Source organism: Equus caballus, chromosome 2 (assembly GCF_041296265.1).
Source record: "Equus caballus isolate H_3958 breed thoroughbred chromosome 2, TB-T2T, whole genome shotgun sequence".
In the NCBI taxonomy this organism is placed as follows: Eukaryota; Metazoa; Chordata; class Mammalia; order Perissodactyla; family Equidae; genus Equus; species Equus caballus.
In genome coordinates, this window is record NC_091685.1 from 93,434,985 (window position 1) to 93,455,158 (window position 20,174).

Here is a 20,174-nt window from a genome sequence, read left to right on the forward strand (position 1 = left end):
TTTTCCTTTAAACAGGTTATAACATCTGCCTGGTTCCCTCATATCATATGGTTAAAAAAATTCTTAACGTGTTTATTTGTATAGTTATATCGGAGCCATCATTTTACCTTTTTCTGAAAATTATCTACCTTTCTTTTTTTGTGAGGAAGATTGGCCCTCAGCCAATCTGTGCCCATCTTCCTCTACTTTATATGTGGGACGCCTACCACAGCATGATGTGCCAAGCGGTGCCATGTCTGCACCCGGGATCTGAACCAGCGAACCCCGGGCCGCTGAAGCAGAACGTGAAAACTTAACCACTGCACCACTGGGCCAACCCCTTCCTGTATTTTGTATGTGGGACACCACCACAGCATGGCTTGATGAGTGGTGTGCAGGTCTGCACCCAGGATCAAAATCCACAAACCCTGGGTCACGGAAGTGGAGCCCTTGAATTTAACCACTATGCCACTGGGCCAGCCCCTGAAAATGATCTTTTAACAACTCTTTCTTCTGCTAGGCTCCCAAAGCATTTCTCTACTAGGGGTAACAAGAGAAACTAATACTTCCATATTTTACGGAGATTCTTCCAGTGACCTAAGGAATCTCTGAGGCACATTTGTCAGGAAGAGAATTCCTCCAGCCTAACTCAAGCTCCACCACTAGCCTGACACTTTTATTGTTTATCTGGTACTTTTCTCAGGTGCCTCTGTTCTTTCCTTATCATCCAAATTCGTGTGAGCTGTTTTCTCTGGAGAGGTAGCTTCAGGGCTTCTGAGCATCGATAAGGTGAAGCATGCCAGTTCCCACTACTTCTGCCACATTGTGAACTGCCCTAAATTCTTTTTGAAGAAGGTAGACTATATTAATCCATGAAATAATTGCTCCCCCCCCCCCCCATTTTCCTACTCTCAAAATAGCCAAAAGAACTCAAGGTTCCCTTGATGAAGTTCAACATGACTAATTTCATCTAAAAATGACATTTTCAGGATGTAAGGAACTTTAAGAATTATAAAGGAAACTTATTTTGCAAATTTTGTTCAAGTGTGGAGTATTTTGGGGGTCATGTTGTGACTTAGTTATTAATGTTTGCAGTTCAGTCAGTGCTTACTGAGGCCTCCCGTGAGCTAATCACCATGTAAGGCACTCAGCTACAGAGACCACGCAAATAAAATCCTTGTCTTCAAGGAACTCACAGGAGAAAACTCACATGCATAGCTAACCATAAAATAGTGTGACATCATGGCCATACTTAGCAGTCTGAACACTATGGGAGAAGCAGAACAGGTCCAAAAAGTGAGTTTAATTGCTTAGTAAAGAAATTTATCTAGAATGTTAATTGAGAATTGAGCGTTGTCTAATCACTTTACAAATGAGGAAACCAAGTCCCAAAGATGTTATATGATCTCAATTCATCCATAATGTAAGCATAGATATATATATCAAAGTGTGTAATTGTATCATAATTATAATAGCAAATTTTACCTCAAGCTATAGCTGCTATTTTGTCAGTACAGTGAATTAATCTGCAAAATATGTTGCTATGTTTCTAGTCTACTTGTGAAGGTAGAGAAGTCATTTGTAAAAAGGCTTTTGGCAGGCTAATGTCTCAGGCGTGGGGGAGAATTTCTCAGATTTTGCAGGCTATCCCACTATCGGAGCCGTTATCTGAGCTGCAGTCCTGGGAGGTCTCTCTGGGTTAATGTGGACAATCTGGTAGCTGGGGAAGTTGGGATGATAGTGGTGGTGGTGCCCCTAGCAGGGTCTGTCTCCTGGGCTGGCAAGAATTAAGTGGAGTGAGGGCTCCAGCTCTTTTGGCTGGGGTTCAGGGCTGGGCTTCTATCCCAGCAGAGAGCTAGGGTAGAAACCAGAAGCTGGGCAGGAGGCCAGTCAGATCAAATGGTAGCTCTATTCCCAGGAGTCTCAATTCACCTCCAGCAACACTGGACAAACTACTTCCAGATTCTGCTCACTCATGAGAAGAAAGCTTCTAACATCTTGACAGACTGAGTCATCTCCAGCTCAGGGCTCAGGTGCGGAGCAGTTTGGTGGGGTTGGGACAGTCAGGAATTAACAGAGATGGACACTATCTTTCATAACTTTGGCATTTCCTATGAAAATATACCTGTTGATAGTAGAAAAACAGAAAAGGATAAAGAGGAAAAGTTAGAATTAACCATGAATTCAAAGACTTCCAGGCTTTTATATGTATATATATAATACACATATAAATACATATATATATAGATTTAGATTAAGACAATATTGTATATATTGTTTTGTTAAAGTATTTTTCCACTCAATATTTTGTGCACATTTTTGAAATCATTAAATATGTATTTTTATAAGAAATAACTTTTTTCTTATTATATATATATAATGGACAGTTGTCTAAGTTGATATTACCCCCATTTGTGTAATTGATTTTAACCATGATCACAGATAGAATTTAAGAGTTGAGAGGGATGTGATAGTTATCCTGTCACTCTCATTCTACAGATGCAGAAACTGAGGTCCAATTTGATTCAGTGATATGCAAGTTTAAGCACAGTAGGTTTAAATAGAGCTAAAGGTTGAAACAAGACTAAAATCACTCCAAGGTACTTTCTGCTGCACGATGATATCCTGAATGATTTATTTCACATGTTTGTGGCTTGTCTGCCTCACTAGACTACGAGATCCTTGAGGACAGAGTTAGTGTTATGTGGTGCTTGCTACTTCAACTGTGTCTTTAGACTGGCATCGTCTGGGAGCTGGTTACAAATGCAAAATCCCACACTCTACCTCATGCCTAGTGAAACCAAATTTACATTGAACAAGATGCCTAGGTGATTCACATCCTCACTAAAGTCTGAGTATCACTGAGGGCATGGTCATTAAATATTTGTGGTGGTTATGGTGTTTGTGTCTCACCCAAATTCTTATGTTGAAACCTAATCCCCAATGTGATGGTGTTTGGAGGAGGGTCTTTGGGAGGTGATTAGGTCAGAGGGCTGAGCCCTCCATTTTGTGAAACAGGAAGTGGGTCCTTACCAGACACCGAATCTGCTGGTGCCTTCAGCTTAATTTCCCAGTCTCTGGATCTGTGAGAAATAGATTTCTGTTGTTTATAAGCCACTGAGTCTCTGGTATTTTGTTATGGCAGCTTGAATGGACTAAGACAGTGGTATTAGTTGAGTCTTTTGTTCACAGCAACGGAAACTGACTCCAGGTACCTTAAAGCAAAACCAGGAGTGATAACATTTGTTGGAAAGAGACTAGTGTATCATGGAGAATTGAAAACCAAGCCTTGGGGATTAAGCTTCAGGGACCTTAGAAGTAGGACTTGGTTGACTTTTCAGTGGGAGTTTGCCGTAAATGTGACTCCCAGTTGCAATATCTTTCCATTCCAAGTTTTAAATACCAGAGAGAGAGAGAGAGAGAGACATTGAGAGAGGGAGAATATTGTTGCTTGAGTCAGGTTTATATTCTCTTGATCAATGGCCAAGGTGCAGGGTCATGTAGCAGCACGGCCATTGGACCTCGCCTGTAGAGCCATAAGCCATTTCCAGAGATAGAGGATCATTGAGAGGCAGGTACCGTTGCAAAAGTTGCCTGCCATAATTTTTAAACTAAATTGGTCACTTTTCCACTAATAATTGGCCATAAAAGTTTAAGAAGAGCCTATTTCTAGTCTTTTTTCCTCTGTAGCCCCTGCTTTTCTGATTTTCTTTGTTGCAATTTTTTCATCAAAGAGATCATACATTCTAATGATTTCAGCAATTAACATTTTGCTGGTGACACCCAAATGTACTTCCAGCTTGAATCTCTTTTCTGAGTTCCAGCCTCATATCTCCAAATGTTCTGTCACTACTTAAAAGTTCAGCATGGCCAAAATTGGGTTCATCATATGTCCCTCCCAAGTTCTTTATTTCTATCAAGATGCTACTGTTTTCCATGATAACTAGCATCTGTGGCTCCTTGCTTGTTTTTCAAATGCCAAATCCTGAACTTTAAAAATATGAATTTCTTTAATATCTCCCTTCTATCCTTACTGCCAACCAGAGTTCAAATCCTCATCCACTCTCATGTAGATCGTGGCCTATTACCTTGCCATGCTCCTCTTCCTTTCCAATCTTTCTGTCTTACCATTGCCATGTAGAGTTTTCTTATACTCCACTTGTATCATTCCACTGCCCACTTCAGGAAATATTTAATATTATTTCAGGACATTTTATATATAGATCGGAAGTTGTTACCACAAGATAACATTGGTAACTCAGAGATCCCCATTGTCAGTGATCTACTTAAAAATTATTTGAAAAAATATTTTTCTAGAAATACTGTATGAGATAGCCAGTTCTATAAGAAATGAATAGTATAGTGTTGACATAAAGAATATGTTAGCGTAAGGAAAAAACTACTTCTTCTACTCATGTGAACACTTCTGATACCAAATCTGTGGGTTTTCCACACCAAGAAATTTGCCAACTCTCTGGACACCAACTGGGTGTCCTATAATTCAATTATAGCTTAACTGCCTGGAGTTAGTGCAGACACCACAGGTTAAGAGCTCTGGCCCACCAGACTACCCCCCAACTTCAGATGCCAATTCCAAGTTCAGGTTTTTACCCGTGCTTTTGACTGAATGGTTATAAATCAAAGGTTTCCATGACCCCTTCCCCAGGTTTGATAATTTGCTACAACACCTCACAGAACTCAGGAAAGTGCTTAACTTACTAAATTATTGGTTTATTATGAAAGGATACAACTCAGGAACAGCCAGATGGAAGAGATGCATAGGGCAAGGTATAGGGGAAGGGGTACGGAGCTTCCATGCCCTCTCTGAGCATGCCACCCTCCCAGCACCTTGATGTGTTCATCAACCTGGATACTCTCTGAACCTCTAAAGTTAGGGTTTTTAATGGAGGCTTCATTATGTAAGCATGATTGATTAAATCACTGGCCATTAGTGGTTAATTCAACCTCCAGCCCTCTCTCCTATCTGGAGGTCAGGGGGGTGTGGCTAAAAGTTTCAGGGCTCTAGTCACCTGGTTGGTTCCCCTGGCAACCAGCCCCCATCCTGAAGCTATCCAGGAGCCCCCAGCCACCAGTCATCTCATTAGCATACAGAAAGACACATCCATTCAGAGACTCCAAGGGTTTTGGGAGCTATAAGCCAGGAAACGGGGATAAAGAACAAAATATATATTTCTTTTTATATCACAGTATCACATCTACTAACTTTTTGTTTTGAAATAATTTCAGACTTTCAAAAAAGTCACAAAAACAGTAGAGAGTTTTCACATGCCCTTTATTCAGCTTTCCCAAATATTAACATGTTATAACCATAGTACAGTAATCAACACCAGGAAATTAACACTGCAACAATATTATTAACTAATCTACAGACTTCATTCAAATTTTGCTATTTGCCCCACTAAAGTCTTTTTTATGGCCTGGGATCCAAGCCAAGATTCTGCACTGCATTTAACCGGCATGTCATTTTAGTTTTCTCTAATCTGGGAGAGTACTTCAGGTTTTCTTCGTTTCTCATGACATTGACACTATTGAAGAGTTTTGGCCAGTTATTTTTGCTAAATATCTCTTGATTTGGATTTTGCCTGATGTTTCCTCATGTTAAAATATGCATGTTGAATTTTGCATTTTGGGCAAGAATACTGCCAAAGTGATGTAGTATCCTTTTAAGTGCACCATATCAGGGGGTACGTGATATTTATTTGTCTCATTGTTACTGCCCAAGTGAGCTCGTCTGCTCCCTGCAAGACATGCCAATAGTCAGGAGGCAAGGTGGTAGGAGAGAAAGGACTTTATTGTAGCTTGCTAGCAAAAGGGAAGATGGCTGACTCATGTCTGAAAGAACCATCTCACAGAACAAAGACTACAGGCCAGATATATATGGGGCCAGTCTCCAGGTGGGGGAGGTGGCTGGTCTCTGGGTGGGGCAGACATCTGGTCCCAGTTCCTGACAGTCCTTTGTTGTACTGGATATGCATCAGAGAATGGAGCAACGCCCTATACCCTGATCTTTCAGTTGTCATTGATGATGGCTATCAGCATAGGCTCTCTGCCTGGGAGTCATCACGTTCCTAAGGAACTCAAAAGAGTAAAAGTTATCATCTTAGAGCAACTGGGAGGGGCCACAAAATCTACAGAGTATGTCTGGGCTAGTTAGTTAGAGGTCATTTAAAGTTACAATATGGTTTCTTTTCTACAATATGGCTTCCCTTATGTCAACCTTGTTTTGAGCCGGTATCATCATTACGGGTAATGTTAATTTTGATCCCTTGATTGACAAGGTGTCTTGCAAGATTTCTGTACTTAAAGATACTATTTCCCCTTGTGCTTAATAAGTATTTTGTGGAATGATATGTTGAGACCATGCAACATCATGTTTCTTACCATACTTTTGCTCACTAATTTTTCAATCCATTGATAATTCTAGCCTGCAATAACTGTTAACTCAGGTATTTGCCAATTGGTAATTTTCTTATTTCTAGCATTCCTTCTACATCTGTTAATTGGAATTCTGCTGTAAGAAAGAGCTGTCTCTTCCACATTTATTTATTTACTCAGTTATTTATATCAGTATGTACTCCTGAATGTTTGCTTTATTCTAGGGGTTATAATCTATTACTGTCATCATATATTTTCTTATTCAAATTGCCCCATATTTAGCCCCAGGGTTGGCCAGTGGGTAGTACTTCAAGTTGGCTCCTGTGTTCTTTCAACCTGTCTATATGATCTGTTATTGACATTGTTAGCGTTTCTTTACTTTCTGGCAGGAAAGTTCCCACTCATCTTGCATATACCCTGCCCTAGCCCTGGAATCAGCCATTTCTCCCCAAAGCCCTGGTTTTTTCCATTGCCATGAGGAAAATAACATTTAGAAACCAAGAGCTGGGTATCTGCTGTGTTATTTCTCCTGGAGCGTCGTTGCTTCCAGGCCTCTCAGTAAACAGAGCTAGGAAATATGCATATGCATATATGACTACTTCTATAACATTAACTTTTAATATGCTTTCTGTGTCCCCAGCAAGGGGTCATAAATAGGTGGCTTATAGGCTAAATATAGACCACAGGTGTTTTTTACTGGTTCACCTTTTGTTTAAAAAGAAAACGTGAAATAACAGTTAGAATGTTTTAGCTGCATAAAACAAACACCTACCTCAAACAATACTTGAAACAAGATAAAGGTTTATTTTTTTTATTTTTCTATTATTTAAAAGAAGTTTGGAAGTAGGCAGTCAGGATGGTATAGAAGTGCCACAGTCATCTAGGACCTAGGCATCATCCATGTTTTTGCTCTACCATCCCTAACTCATAGCTTCCATCTTCAAAGTCATATCATGACCTCAGATCATGATCAATATGTCTATTAGAGCTCCAGGCAGCACGTCAGCCTCCAGACTGGAAGAAGGTAGAAAGGGAGAAGGGCAAAAGGAACATTCCTCCCAACTGACTCAGCCCTCTCTAGAAGTCTCCCAACAATTCTGCTGACATCTCATCGGCCACTCCATCAACAAACGAGGCTAGGAAATGTCGTCTTTTAACGGGGACATTGTAGCTGGAATAAAATTCGGGTTCTGTTAGTAAGAAAGGAGGGGACATTGGATGTTGAGGAGGCAATGAACAGTCTCTTTCACAGCACCGACACTTAAAAACCAGATGGATTCACATAAAATCTGAATTTATGACTTTTCACAAAAAGTTGCAAAATCAGGCAATGCTGGGCCCACATTTGGGCGGCACCTGTCTGCTGAAGCTGCCTTCTTTGGATAGTATGTACCTTCTCCATAGAGTAAAAATTGTCTACCAACCCTTGAGCCCTTTTTGTTGTTGTTATTTCCAGCTATAGTAAATCTTTTACTTTTAAACATATGGATTATAGTAAAACACTTAAAAAAAAAAAAACAACTGAGAAGCTTGCTTTCTTCTAGGCTTCAATCATTTTATATTTCCTAGAGAAATTCTCCAGATCAGGCATTCTCGACTCATGATCTTGGTGGGGCTCAGGGCAGGCTGCACCAAGATGCGCCACTCTGGTATGCGGATTTTTTCGAGTTGAAGACAATAAAGGCTCAGACTCAGAAATAACATTCAACCTTTCTCCCCTAACTGCCTAAAAGAAATTTAAAATAAAGGCGGGTCCCTAGGACAGGCCATCAGCATAGATAACTCTGGGTATCCGGTAGACTGGGAGGATCCTTGCTAAACCCACTCTTCTCAAAGTTCTATTTACCAAACATTTGCTTTTCCATCTCCATATAAATTTTCTTCTGCCCCTCTGAAATCCCAAATCACTACCCCAAATGTCCTCCTTGTCTACAACAAGATATTTAAACAGGCAGTCTTGGCCAGTTGGCTGAGTTACTCGGTTTCTCCTGAGTTTCTCCCATTTATCCATGCTATTAAACTTTGTTTGATTTTCTCCTGCTAACCTGCCTTTTTAATTATTTGACCAGCCATAAGAACCTTAAGGAAAACAGGGGGCAGAATTCTCCCACTTCCCTGACAATCTCCTAATATTTTTTACAATATTGTTATGAGTGTGTTTGTATGGCTGTATATTTAACGTGTGTGCATTTTCCTAGAGAAAAGATTCATAATTTTATTCAGATACTCAAAGGAATTTTTGACTAAGAAAGGGATGTTTACTCATGTCTGTATCCCCAGCATCTAGCACAGAGCCTGTTACAATAATAGGTATGCCATAAAAGTTTCTTAGATAAATAAAGCTTATTTGGTTATTTCTGAATTCCATTGTGTTTATAGTTGTAAGCTGTTAGATAATTAGTACTTAGTCATAGATTATTCTTATATTATCCATTAAGTGTTTCATAATTCACTATTTCACTTTAGTTCTTTTCCACTAATCTAGATTGCAAGGACAAAGGTCATGCCTTATGTTTCTTTTCTCTGTCCTATAGCATCTAGCATATACCAAGCATCTAGAAGATTTCAAAAAAGTCTGTTAATCGACTTATCTCCCAAGTTCATTGTCCCTGGAATTTGATTTATATGTAATTAAACAGAAAATTTGAAGGGCACATCCACAAATGACCTGGTGATTATGATGGAGACCTGAGCAACTCCCATATCTTTCTAAGGCAACTTTCAGGTCTTTGCACTTATGGAGACATGGAAAATTAATTATTAATTTGATTCATGTTTTTTTCATTCATCCATTTATTGAACAAAATTTCTTGGGTTTCTACTACGTATCTGGCACTGTGTGAGGCGCTGGAAGAAGTTAAAGATGGTTGTTCCCTGCCAATGAAAAGCGTGTAGCCTAGTGTAGGATCAGACCTGTAACAATTAACTAATATAATATGGTAAGGGTTATTATGGAAATAATTACAAGGGGCTATAAGGGAGTGAATAGATAGCTATAGAAGTCAGGTAAGTTTTTACAGAAGAGGTGACATTTGAGCATGTTTTGAAGGATGAGTAGTAGTTGCTGGGCAGAGAATGATCATAGGTCATTTCAGACAGAAACTTGGAGGCCTGAAAAAGATTTTGTGTTCCTTAAATAAGGGGTCCTTTAGTGTGTTTGAAAAGAGGCCTGATTTGGAGATAAATTGTGGGAAGTGGGTGATTCAGCAAGCATTTTTGAATTCAACAAACATATAGGCAGACACTGTGCTAGGCAATGGGGGATGCAGTGGTGAATCAGACAGACATAGGCTTTACCTTCTGGAGCTCACAATGTAGCAGGGAGGACAGAAATTAGGTACACAGTGCAATGTGAGCATATAATAGCAGACCTTACCTACTCTGGGAGGGAGGGAGCAGCTGTCTAAGGAATGTAACATTTCAGCTGAGCCCTGAAAGATACATAAGGACTGGACAGGGGACAGGGGAAAAGGCTGGGAAACACACCTGTTATAGTACTGAGACAACCAGATATCCACATGCAAAAGAATCAGGTTGGTCTCTTGCCTCACACTATGTATAAAAGTTAATTCAAAATAGATCAATGACTTGAATATAAGATCTAAAGACATAAAACTCTTAGAAGAAAATGTAAGGGTAAATCTTCATGACCATGGATTTGACAGTTGATTCTTAGATATGACACCCAAAACACAAGCAACAAAAGAGAAAATAGATAAATTAGACTTCATTAAAATTAAAAACTTTTGTGCATAAAAGGGCATTATCAAGAAAGTGAAAAGACAACCTATAGAATAAGAGAAAATATTTGCAGATTATGTATGTGATAAGGGCTTAGTATCCAGAATATATAAATAAGTCTTACAACTCAACAACAGAAAGACAAACAACCAGTTAAAAAATGGGCAAAGAACTTGAATAGACATTTCTCCCAAAGAAACATAGAAATGACCAACAAGTATATGAAAAGATGCTCAAAATCATTAGTCATTGGGAAATACAAATCAAAACCAAATGAGAGGGGCTGGCCCTGTGGCCTAGTGGTTAAGTTTGGCACAGTCCGCTTTGGTTGCATAGGTTCAGTTCCTGGGTGCAGATCTACACCACTCATCAGTAGTCATGCTATGACAGCAATCCACATACAAAATAGAAGAAGATTAGCACAGATGTTAGCTCAGGGCAAATCTTCCTCAGCAAAAAAAAAATCAACAACAACCCACATGACATACCACCTCACACCCACGAGGATGGCTATAATCAAAAACATCAGATAGTAAATGTTGATGAGGATGTGGAGAAATTGGAACCTTCATACATTGCTGATGAGAATGTAAAATGGTTCAGCTGCTGTGGAAAACAGTTTAGTGGTTCTTTGAAAAGTTAAAAGTTAATCCATGGAGTTACCATATGACTTGCAATTCCATGCCTATGTAGATAACAAAAAGAACTGAAAACAGGTATTCAAGGAGCACTATTCACAATAGCCAAATTTGGAGACAGCCCAAAAAGTCCATCAACAGATGAATGTGTAAACAAATTGGGGTATACAATGGAATATTATTGAGCCACAAAGAGGAACGAAGAACTGATACATGACACAATGTGAATGAACCTCCAAATCATTATGCTAAATGAGAGAAGCCAGACGCAAAAGACCACATATTGTACATTCCATTTATATAAAGAGTCTAGAATGTGCAAGTCCATGGAGACAGAGAGCAATCTGATGGATGCCAGGAGCTGAGCAGAGGAGGGAATAGGGAGAAACTGCTTAATGGATAAAGGATTTTACTCTGGAGTGAGGGAAATTTTTTGGAACATCATAGTGAGGGGGTTGCAAAACGTTGTGAATGTACTAACTGCCACTGAGCTGTTCACTTTAAAATGGTAAATTTTATTTCAAGTGAATTTCACCTCAATAAATTACTTAAAAACTTCTATTATCAGTGGTGGATAAAGTCTAGGGCAGGGGAAATAGTATGTGTGAAGCAGGAAGTCTCTAAAAGAGTTTAAAGAATTGAAATAAGATAATTGTGACCAAAACATAATAAAGTCAATAGCATCACTGAAAGGTAGGCTGGAGAGGTAGGCAGAGGCCAGTGCTGAGGTGTTGATGTGAAGGGATTTGTTGAGGGGAAATAAGAGGAAGAATGTCTTGATCTAACTCATGGTTTTTAAAAGATCACTCTGCTTGCTGTATAGAGAATGGATTTTAGGGGGTCATGGAACATTCTGGGAGTTTGATTGGGAGACTATTTTAGAGATCTAAGCAGGAGACAATGGTGGCTAGGTCTAGGATGGAGGCAATGGGAAATAAAGGGACATGAAAAGATTTGAGAAATATTTAGGAGTTTGGTGTTTGATTAGATGTAGGGGTAGAAGTGCCAGATAAAATACAGTGTGCTCAGTTGAATTTCAATATTTGGGAAATGTTAATACTAAAAAATGAGTCATTGTTTATCTGAAATTAAAATTTAGTTGAGAGTCCTGGATTTTTAATTGCTAAATCTGGGATCCCTTCACGGAGGGTAAAGGAAAGGGAGAATCCTGTATGACATCTAGGTTTTCAGCACCAGCACCTGATGGGTGATATCGCTGTTTACTGGGATAGGGGACACTGGGGGAGGAGCCAATTTTTCTTGGAGGAGGGGGACATCACACATTCAATTTGAATTGTAACCTTATAATCAGCAGATGAAGATTGATAGACTCACTCAGTGTGTTTGCAGAGTAAAAGGAGAAGAATGTACAGGATGACATAGGATCGTCGATAATTGAAAGATGCTTAGAGAAAAGGAAGCCAGTGTAGGAGACTGAGAAGGGGCTCTAAGACTATAGGATGGTAACCAGGAAGGTGATGGTGTAGAAGCCCAAGTCAGAGAGAGTTTCATGGAGGAAGAAGTGCTTTCTAAGGCAGAAGTTACAGAGAAGTCACATCGATTAAGGACTGAAAAGAGACCAGCAATTTTGGCAACTAGGGGATTTTGGGGGACTTAAATAAGAACTGTCGAAGGGGGAAGATTATGTAGGTCTAAATTTAATGGGTTATGGAATGACCAGGTAAGGAAATAGAAGGAGCTACAAACTTGGTAATTGAGGGAGTTATGCTGTAACATCTAGTCAGATAGTGGTGGCGGTAAAGAACATCAGTTCTAAATTATGCGTGTTATCCTCATCTATTACTCTTTTTCTGCAGAGCACTGAAGCAAAAAATTAAGAATCCATTTTCTAGACTCTAGAAAATTATAAAGTGAAGGAGTTTATTTTTTCTTTTCTAGGTATTTCCTCTTGTTCTGCCGAGGAAGACCACAACTTTTTGTATCTGAATCAACAATGACGTAAGTAGTACCACTACAGCTAGACTCTAGACAAATACAAAATGAATTGTTTTCCTTTTCTTTTCAAGATTTGTTTGCTTTTCAGCCCCTGTGATCTTTTATAGTCATTCTTTTGGATATCTGTAGGGTTGATTAACGGTACTTACACTTTATCATATGCAGGGCAGATGTGTTTGCGGATGTATGAGCTAGAGATAGAAGAGTGTATCTAAATGCTAAGTCAATTAACGTTGATTTGGTACATAGTGAAGCATACCATGTTATAAGAAAATAAATATAACTTAAAGGCAAAGAAACACTAAACACCCAGTTAATTTATGGTGAAGCATACTTAGTTTATGATTTTGGTTAATACATACTTTAACTAGAACAGTGTTCTGCACTCGTTTTTATTAAATACTGTAGGTGTTTGCTGGGGCATGAGGTAATAACCCAAATACAATTAAAATGACCATAAAATTAGGGTCTCCACATAGGCTCCCAAGGATGGGTCTGTTTGAGGCTTCTAGTCATCGGCATTGGGTGGTCTGCTATTGGTGCATGATATTTAAATAGAGCTTTTTCCCCCTTAGGTCTGTAAGGTGTTAAGGTGTTTTTATAAAACCCCATAAACCCTCGTTAAACACTTTTTTTTTTCATAAAGAAAACTTAAATCTTTATTTGACGTGTTTTCTGTGGCACTATTTTGGCATTTTAACAAGTCCTTTAAAGAATCACTCTAATAATTGCACACACCTCTGGGGCTGGAGGTGGAGGGGTATTTATTCAGGTTTTTGTACATCAAACTGCCTTACCCACTAAGCAACAAGCACAGCATTTTGGTACATTTTATTTTAATAAGGAAAAAAGATCAAAAGAATCTCCAGGTGGGGAAAGTTAGGCTAATTTGGGTATTGCATATTAACTGATTGAGAGGAAGATTTGACTACTAACTGAATTAACTATGACTCAAATATATTAGATTATTTACTACAGTGAGGGCTTCCCTAAACATTACAGAAGAAATAGCAGCACTTTTCACCACACTGACACTCCTCATTCCCTTTCCCTGCTTTTTATTTTCTTGTGCTGATCACCTTTGAACATAGTATATAATTTATTTGTTGTGTCTACTATTTTTCGGTCTGTCTTAATGTAAGCTGTATGAGAAAGGGACTTTGTCTTTTTCTTCACTTTGTATATTCAGTGTCCAGGAAAGTGCTTGGGACATAATAGCACAAAATAAATATTTGTTGAATGAATGAATGAATGGAGTGAATGAATAAATTACATTCCATTTGTGTTCTAAGATAGAGCATAAACTTCAGCTCTCTTAGAGTCCAGATTTCACATGCAGGTAAGTTTCTCTTGCTTAAAGATCTCATTTCTCTCTCCTTTCACTCCACATCTTGAATCACAAAATCTTGGCATCATTCGGAATAATATTTGTATGTTAAAGGAATGATGTGAGGTCAGACCATGATTTTTTGATGATGTCATGAAGCAGTATTCCATATAAATGTGTTTGCACTCTCGAATTTCTCCCAAGTAGAAACAGGTGGCTATGTTAACTTTTTGTTTTCTTTTTTTTTTTTTTAACTTTAAAGGAAAGAAAACAGCTTAGTTCATAGCATTGTTGATATTTGCAGACTTTGTATTTCTTAAAAATATTTAACTGGGGAGGAGGATCCTGGGAAGATGGTGGAGTATGAAACGCCAGAAATCTTTCTTCTCATCTAGACAACAATCACACTGGCAGAATCTGTCTGCTGTAACTATTTTAGAACTCTGGAATCTATTGAAGGCTTGCAGCTTCTAGGGGAAGGCTTGGACAGTAAACTGCAGTTAATTTTAATCAATTTCAACTCTTAGCACAGTAGCAGCTCCCCTATTTCCCACTCCCCAGCCCAAGGCAGGCATCCATGCATGTGATCCTGGAGCAGCGTGCAGGAGCTAGGATGGGTGTTAAGGACCTTGCCCTCTAAATATTGAAGATCTGTGTTCTGCTTACTGCTTCTGACCATAGAAGTGCAGACACAGAAGTGGCCAGCCATTGTTGTACCATCCCCCATCCTTTGCTGCAAGCCTCTCCCCTTTGGCTCAAGCTACTTCCAGGGCATTTAATGAGCTGGCATTCCCCTTCATTTCTCTCTTTTTCCCTTTTGGGAGCCAGATGTTGAAGATTAGGATATTCAAAAGCAGCAGCATATTTGGGGGAAATGAAAATGTCATTACACATGCCCAGGAAAAGGCACAGGCTTAGAAAAGACCAGTAAAGACCTTAAGTTTATACCTCAGGCTGATCCTCAACTAGGAGACAACCTACAACAACCAAAGCAAAACAAACACACAAAAAGCAAACCTTGAGGAAAGAAGAGAATCAGATTTCAAGAGATACTACATTATTAGAGTCAATAATATCCATTTTTGAACAAAAATATCTGAAGGCATGTAAAGATACAGGGAAGTATTGCTCACTCAAAGGAAAGAAATAAATGAATAGAACCTCTCTTTGAGAAAGATAAGAAGGAAGACCCACTAGACAAAGACTTTAAATTAACTGTCTTAAAGGTGCTCAAAGAACTAAAGGAAGATGTGAAGAAAGTCAGGAAAGCAATGTATGAACCAAACAGAAATACCAATACAGAGATAGAAAACCTAAAAATAAGCCAAAAAGAAATTCTAGACCTGAAAAGTATAATTACTGAAATAAAAAATTCACGGGAGGGCTTCAAAGGCAGATTTGAACAGGCAGAAGAAAGATTCAGTAAACTTGAAGATAGGACAATTGAAATTATTGAGTCTGAGAAACAGAAAAGAAAAAAGAGTTGAAGAAAAGTGAACAGAGCCTTAGGTACCTATGGGACACCATCAAGTGGACCAACTTATACAATTTTGGAGTCCCAGAAAGAAAAGAGAGAGAGAAAGGGAAGGAAAGATTATTTGAAGAAATGATGGCTAAACCCCACCAAAATTTGCTGAAAGACATGAATATAAACATCCAAGAAGCTCAGTGAACTCCAAGTAGGATGAATCTCTTTGAATTCAGGATGATCTCTTTGATCCAGACATGTTATAATCAAATTGTCAAAAGTCAAAGACAAAGAGAGAATCTCGAAAGCATTAAGAGGAAAGCAAACAGTCACATACAAGGGATCCTCAATAAGATTATCAGCAGATTTATCTTCAGAAACTTTGGAGGATAGAAATCAGTGGGCTGATATATTTGAAATACTAAAAAAAAGACTCTGTCAGCCAAGAATCCTATATCCAGCAAAACTATCCTTCAAAAGTGAGGGAGAAATTAAGATAATCCCAGATAAACAAAACCTAAGGGAGTTCTTTGCCACTAGACCTGCCCTGCAAGAAATCCTGAAGGGATTGAAGCAAAACAATACTAGACAATAACTTGAAGCTGTATGAAGAAATAAAGATCTCAGTAAAGGTAAACATATGGGCAATTATTAAAGTTAGTATTACTGTAGCAATAGTCTATAACTGCACTTTTTATTTTCCACATGACTTAAGAGTCTAATACAGGGGCTGGCCCTGTGGCCAAGTGGTTAAGTTCATGCGCTCCACTCAGTGGCCTGGGTTCACCAGTCCAGATCCTGGGTGCAGACCTACCACCACTCATCAAGCCATACTGTGGTGGCATCCCATACAGAAGAACTAGAATGACCTACAACTTGGGTATACAACTATGTACTGGGGCTTTGGGGAGAAGAAGGAAAACAAAAGAGGAAGATTGGCAACAGATTTTAGCTCAGGGCCAACCTTAAAAAAGAAAAAAGCTGGAACTACAGGATTGAATTATATATACACATATATGAAAAGAAATTAATATATTTTTAAAATTTATTGGTCTAAAAGCCAGTATTATTGTAACTTTTGTTTGTAACTCCAAATTTTGTTTTATACACAATTTCAAGCAACTAATGCATTTTAAAAAACAATTATTTAAGTTTTTGGACACACAATGTACAAAGATATAATTTTGTGAGATTAATAACTGAAAGAGGTGGGGATGGAGCTGTAAATCAGCAGAGTTTTTCTATGTTTTTGCAGTTAAGCTGATGTAAATTCAAATTAGAGTGTTATAACTTTAGGATGTTAAATGTAATCCCCATGCTAACACAAAGAAAATAGTTATAGAATACACATAAAAGGAAATTAGAAGACAATTAAAATTTATCAGTACAAAAAAAAAGAAAAAGCTAAATACAAAAGAGACCATAATGCAGGAAATGAAGGACAAGAATATAAGCCATATAGAAAACAAATAGCAAAGTGAAAGAAGTCCCTCCTTATCAGCAACTACTTTATGTGTAAATGGATTAAAGTCTTCAATCAAAAGACAGAGATTGACAGAATGGATTAAAAAACAAATCCAACTATATGCTGTCTACAAGAGACACACTTTAGATCCAAAACCACAAATATGTTGAAAATGAAAGGATGGAAAAAGATATTCCATGAAAATAGCAACCAAAAGAAAGCAAGGGTGGCTATACTAATATCATACAAAATAAACTTTAAATCAAAAAGTGTTATAAGGACAAAGGAGTACATTATATATTAATAAAAAAAGTTTAATACTATAAGAAGATATAACCTATAATGGTTATAAAAAACAAAAATTGAGGCTCAAAATGGATTAAAGACTTGAACATAAGACCTGAAACCATAAAAATTCAATAAGAAAACATGTACAGTATGTTCCTTGACATGGGTCTTGGTGATGATTTTTTGAATCTGACAAGAGCAAAAGCAACAAAAGCAAAAATAAGTAAGTTTGACTACATCATACTAAGAAGGTTCCATACAACAAAATGAGAAGGCAACCTACTGAATGGGAGAAAATACTTGCAAATCATATATTTGATAAGAGGCAAATATCCAAAATATAATAATGAACTCATATAACTCAATAGCAAAAAACAGTCCGATAAAAAAACGGGCAGAAGATCTGAATAGACACTTTTCCAAAGAAGATATACAAATGGCCAAGACATAAATTAAAAGATACTCAACTTCATTAATCATTGGGGAAATGCAAATCAAACTACAATGAGATATCACCTCATACCTGTTTAATGACTATTATCAAAAAGACAAGAAATAACAAGTGTTGCTGAAGTTGTGGAGAAAAGGGAATCCTTGTGAACTATTGGCGGGAATGTAAATTGGTGCAGCTACTATGGAAAACAATATAGATGTTCCTCAAAAAATTAGAAATAAACCTCCATATGATCTAGCAATTCCACTTTTGGCTATTTATCTGAAGAAAAGGAAAACACTAACTCAAAAAGATATATTCACTCCCATGTTCATTGCAGCATTATTTGCAATGAAGCCAAGATATGGAAACAACCTAAGTGTTCATCAATGGATGAATGGATAAAGAATATGTGGTGTATATATACAGCGGAATATTATACATCCATTAAAAATGCAATCTTGCTATTTGCAACAATCTGGATGAACCTCAATGGCCTTATGCTAAGTGAAATAAGTCAGACAGAGAAAGACAAATGCTGTATGATCTCTATTACATGTGAAATATAAAGAAAAACAATAAAACCCATCAAATTCATAGATACAGAGAACAGATTGGTGGTTACCAGAGGTGAGGGGAAGGAAGCAGGAAAAATGGGTGAAGGGGTATAAATTTATTGAAAAACAAACAAACAAAAAGTCGTTATGCTTAGTGAAATAAGCCAGACACATAGGCCACATAGTGTATGATTCCATGTATGAAATGTCCAGAACAGACAAATTTGTGGAAACAGAAAGTGGATCTGTGGTTATTAGGGTCTGGGGGAGGGGAAAGTGAATGGGGGGGAGGTGACAGTTAATGGGCCCTGGGTTCTCTTTAAAAAAAGGGGTGTGGCATGGAGGAGAGTTCTCATCAGACACCAACTCTGCTGGCACTTTGGTATTTGACTTCCAGTCTCCAGAACTGTGAGAAAAATAAATTTCTGTCGTTTAAGCCACCTAATCTACAATATTTTGTTATGGCATCCCAGACAGAATAAGACAGAGACAAATAAAAATGAAAGCACAACATACCAAAACTTATGGGACGCAGTGAAAGCAGTGCTAATGGAGAAATTTATGTTTACAAATACACATAAAAACAAAAAAAATCTCAAATCAACAACCTTAACTTTATAACTTAAGGGGCTATGAAAGGAAGATAAATTAAACCTAAAGTTAGTAGAAGGAAGGAAATAATAAAGGTTAGAGCAAAGATAAATAAAATAGAGAATAGAAAAGCAATAGAGAAAATCAACAAAACTAAAAATTTGTTCTTCAAATTGATGAACAAAATTGATAAACCTTTAGCTAGATTGACTAAGAAAATAAGAGGGAAGACTCAAATTACTAAAATAAGAAATGAAAGTGGGGACATCACTACTGATTCTATAGAATTAAAAGTATTATAAGAATACTATGGATGATTGTATGCCAACAAATTGGATAACTTAGATGAAATGGAGAAATTCTTAGAAACACAAAACATACCAGGACTGAATCATGAAGAATTAGAAAATCTGAATAGACCTATAGCTAGTAATGAAATTGAATCAGTAATCAAAAATCTAACAAAAAAAGCCCCGAACCTGGTGGCTTCACTGGTGAATTCTACTAAACACTTAAAGAAGAACTAACAGCAATCCTTCTCAAACTTTTCCAAGACTGAAGAGGAAGAAACACTTTCTAACTCATTCTATGAGGCTCTGATAACAAAGCCTACCAAAGAAGCTACAAGGAAAAAAAATTACAGACCAATGTCTTTTATGAACATTGATGTAAAAATTGTCAACAAAATACTCATACACTGAATTCAACAGTATATTAAAAGGATTATAAACCACGACCAAATGGGATTTATTCCTGGAATACAAGAATGATTTAACATGAAAATCAACCAATGTAATATATCACATTAACAGAATGAAGGAAAAAAAAGTCCATATAATCATCTCAATTGATGCAGAAAAAGCATTTGACAAAATTCAACACCCTTTCATGATGAAAACACTCAACAAACTAGGAACACAAGGAAATTACCTCAGCATAATAAAAACAATATATGAAGGTGCCACAGCAAACATCATTCTCAATGGTGAAAGACTGAATGCTTTTCCTTTTAGATCAAGAACAAAGCAGGTGTGCATGCTTTTGCCACTGCTATTCAACATAGTGAAGGATGTCCTAGCCAGAGCAATTCAGCAAGATAAAGAAATAAAAGGCGTCCAAATTTGAAAGAACGAAGTAAAATGATCTCTGTTTATAGATGAAAAGATCTCTCATGCAGACTCTCTTTTTGGCCAAGCTACTAGGAAGATATACTTTTTTATTTTCTTAGCTGAGGAAGTAGAATTTCTCTAGTCTCCTTTTACTTATAAAGAAGCCCTCCCAGATTGCTAGCCTTATGCATGTAACTCACTTATACCTCCCTGGGGGCACAAGGTC

The 20,174-nt window shown here is 37.7% G+C and overlaps 1 protein-coding gene across 2 annotated transcripts in view; it reads left to right on the forward strand.

The window, feature by feature from the left end:
• The window catches only part of ANAPC10 (anaphase promoting complex subunit 10), a 187,383-nt gene that overhangs the window by 112,528 nt on the left and 54,681 nt on the right, over positions 1-20,174 (forward strand). For both annotated transcript variants that reach the window (XR_011435030.1, XM_023636489.2), the window contains exon 5: positions 12,654-12,713. Coding sequence is in view for 1 of the 2 variants with exons in the window: in XM_023636489.2 (XP_023492257.1) it covers positions 12,654-12,701 (48 nt within the window). In the remaining variant the exon portion in view is untranslated. The remainder of the gene's footprint in view (positions 1-12,653; positions 12,714-20,174) is intronic.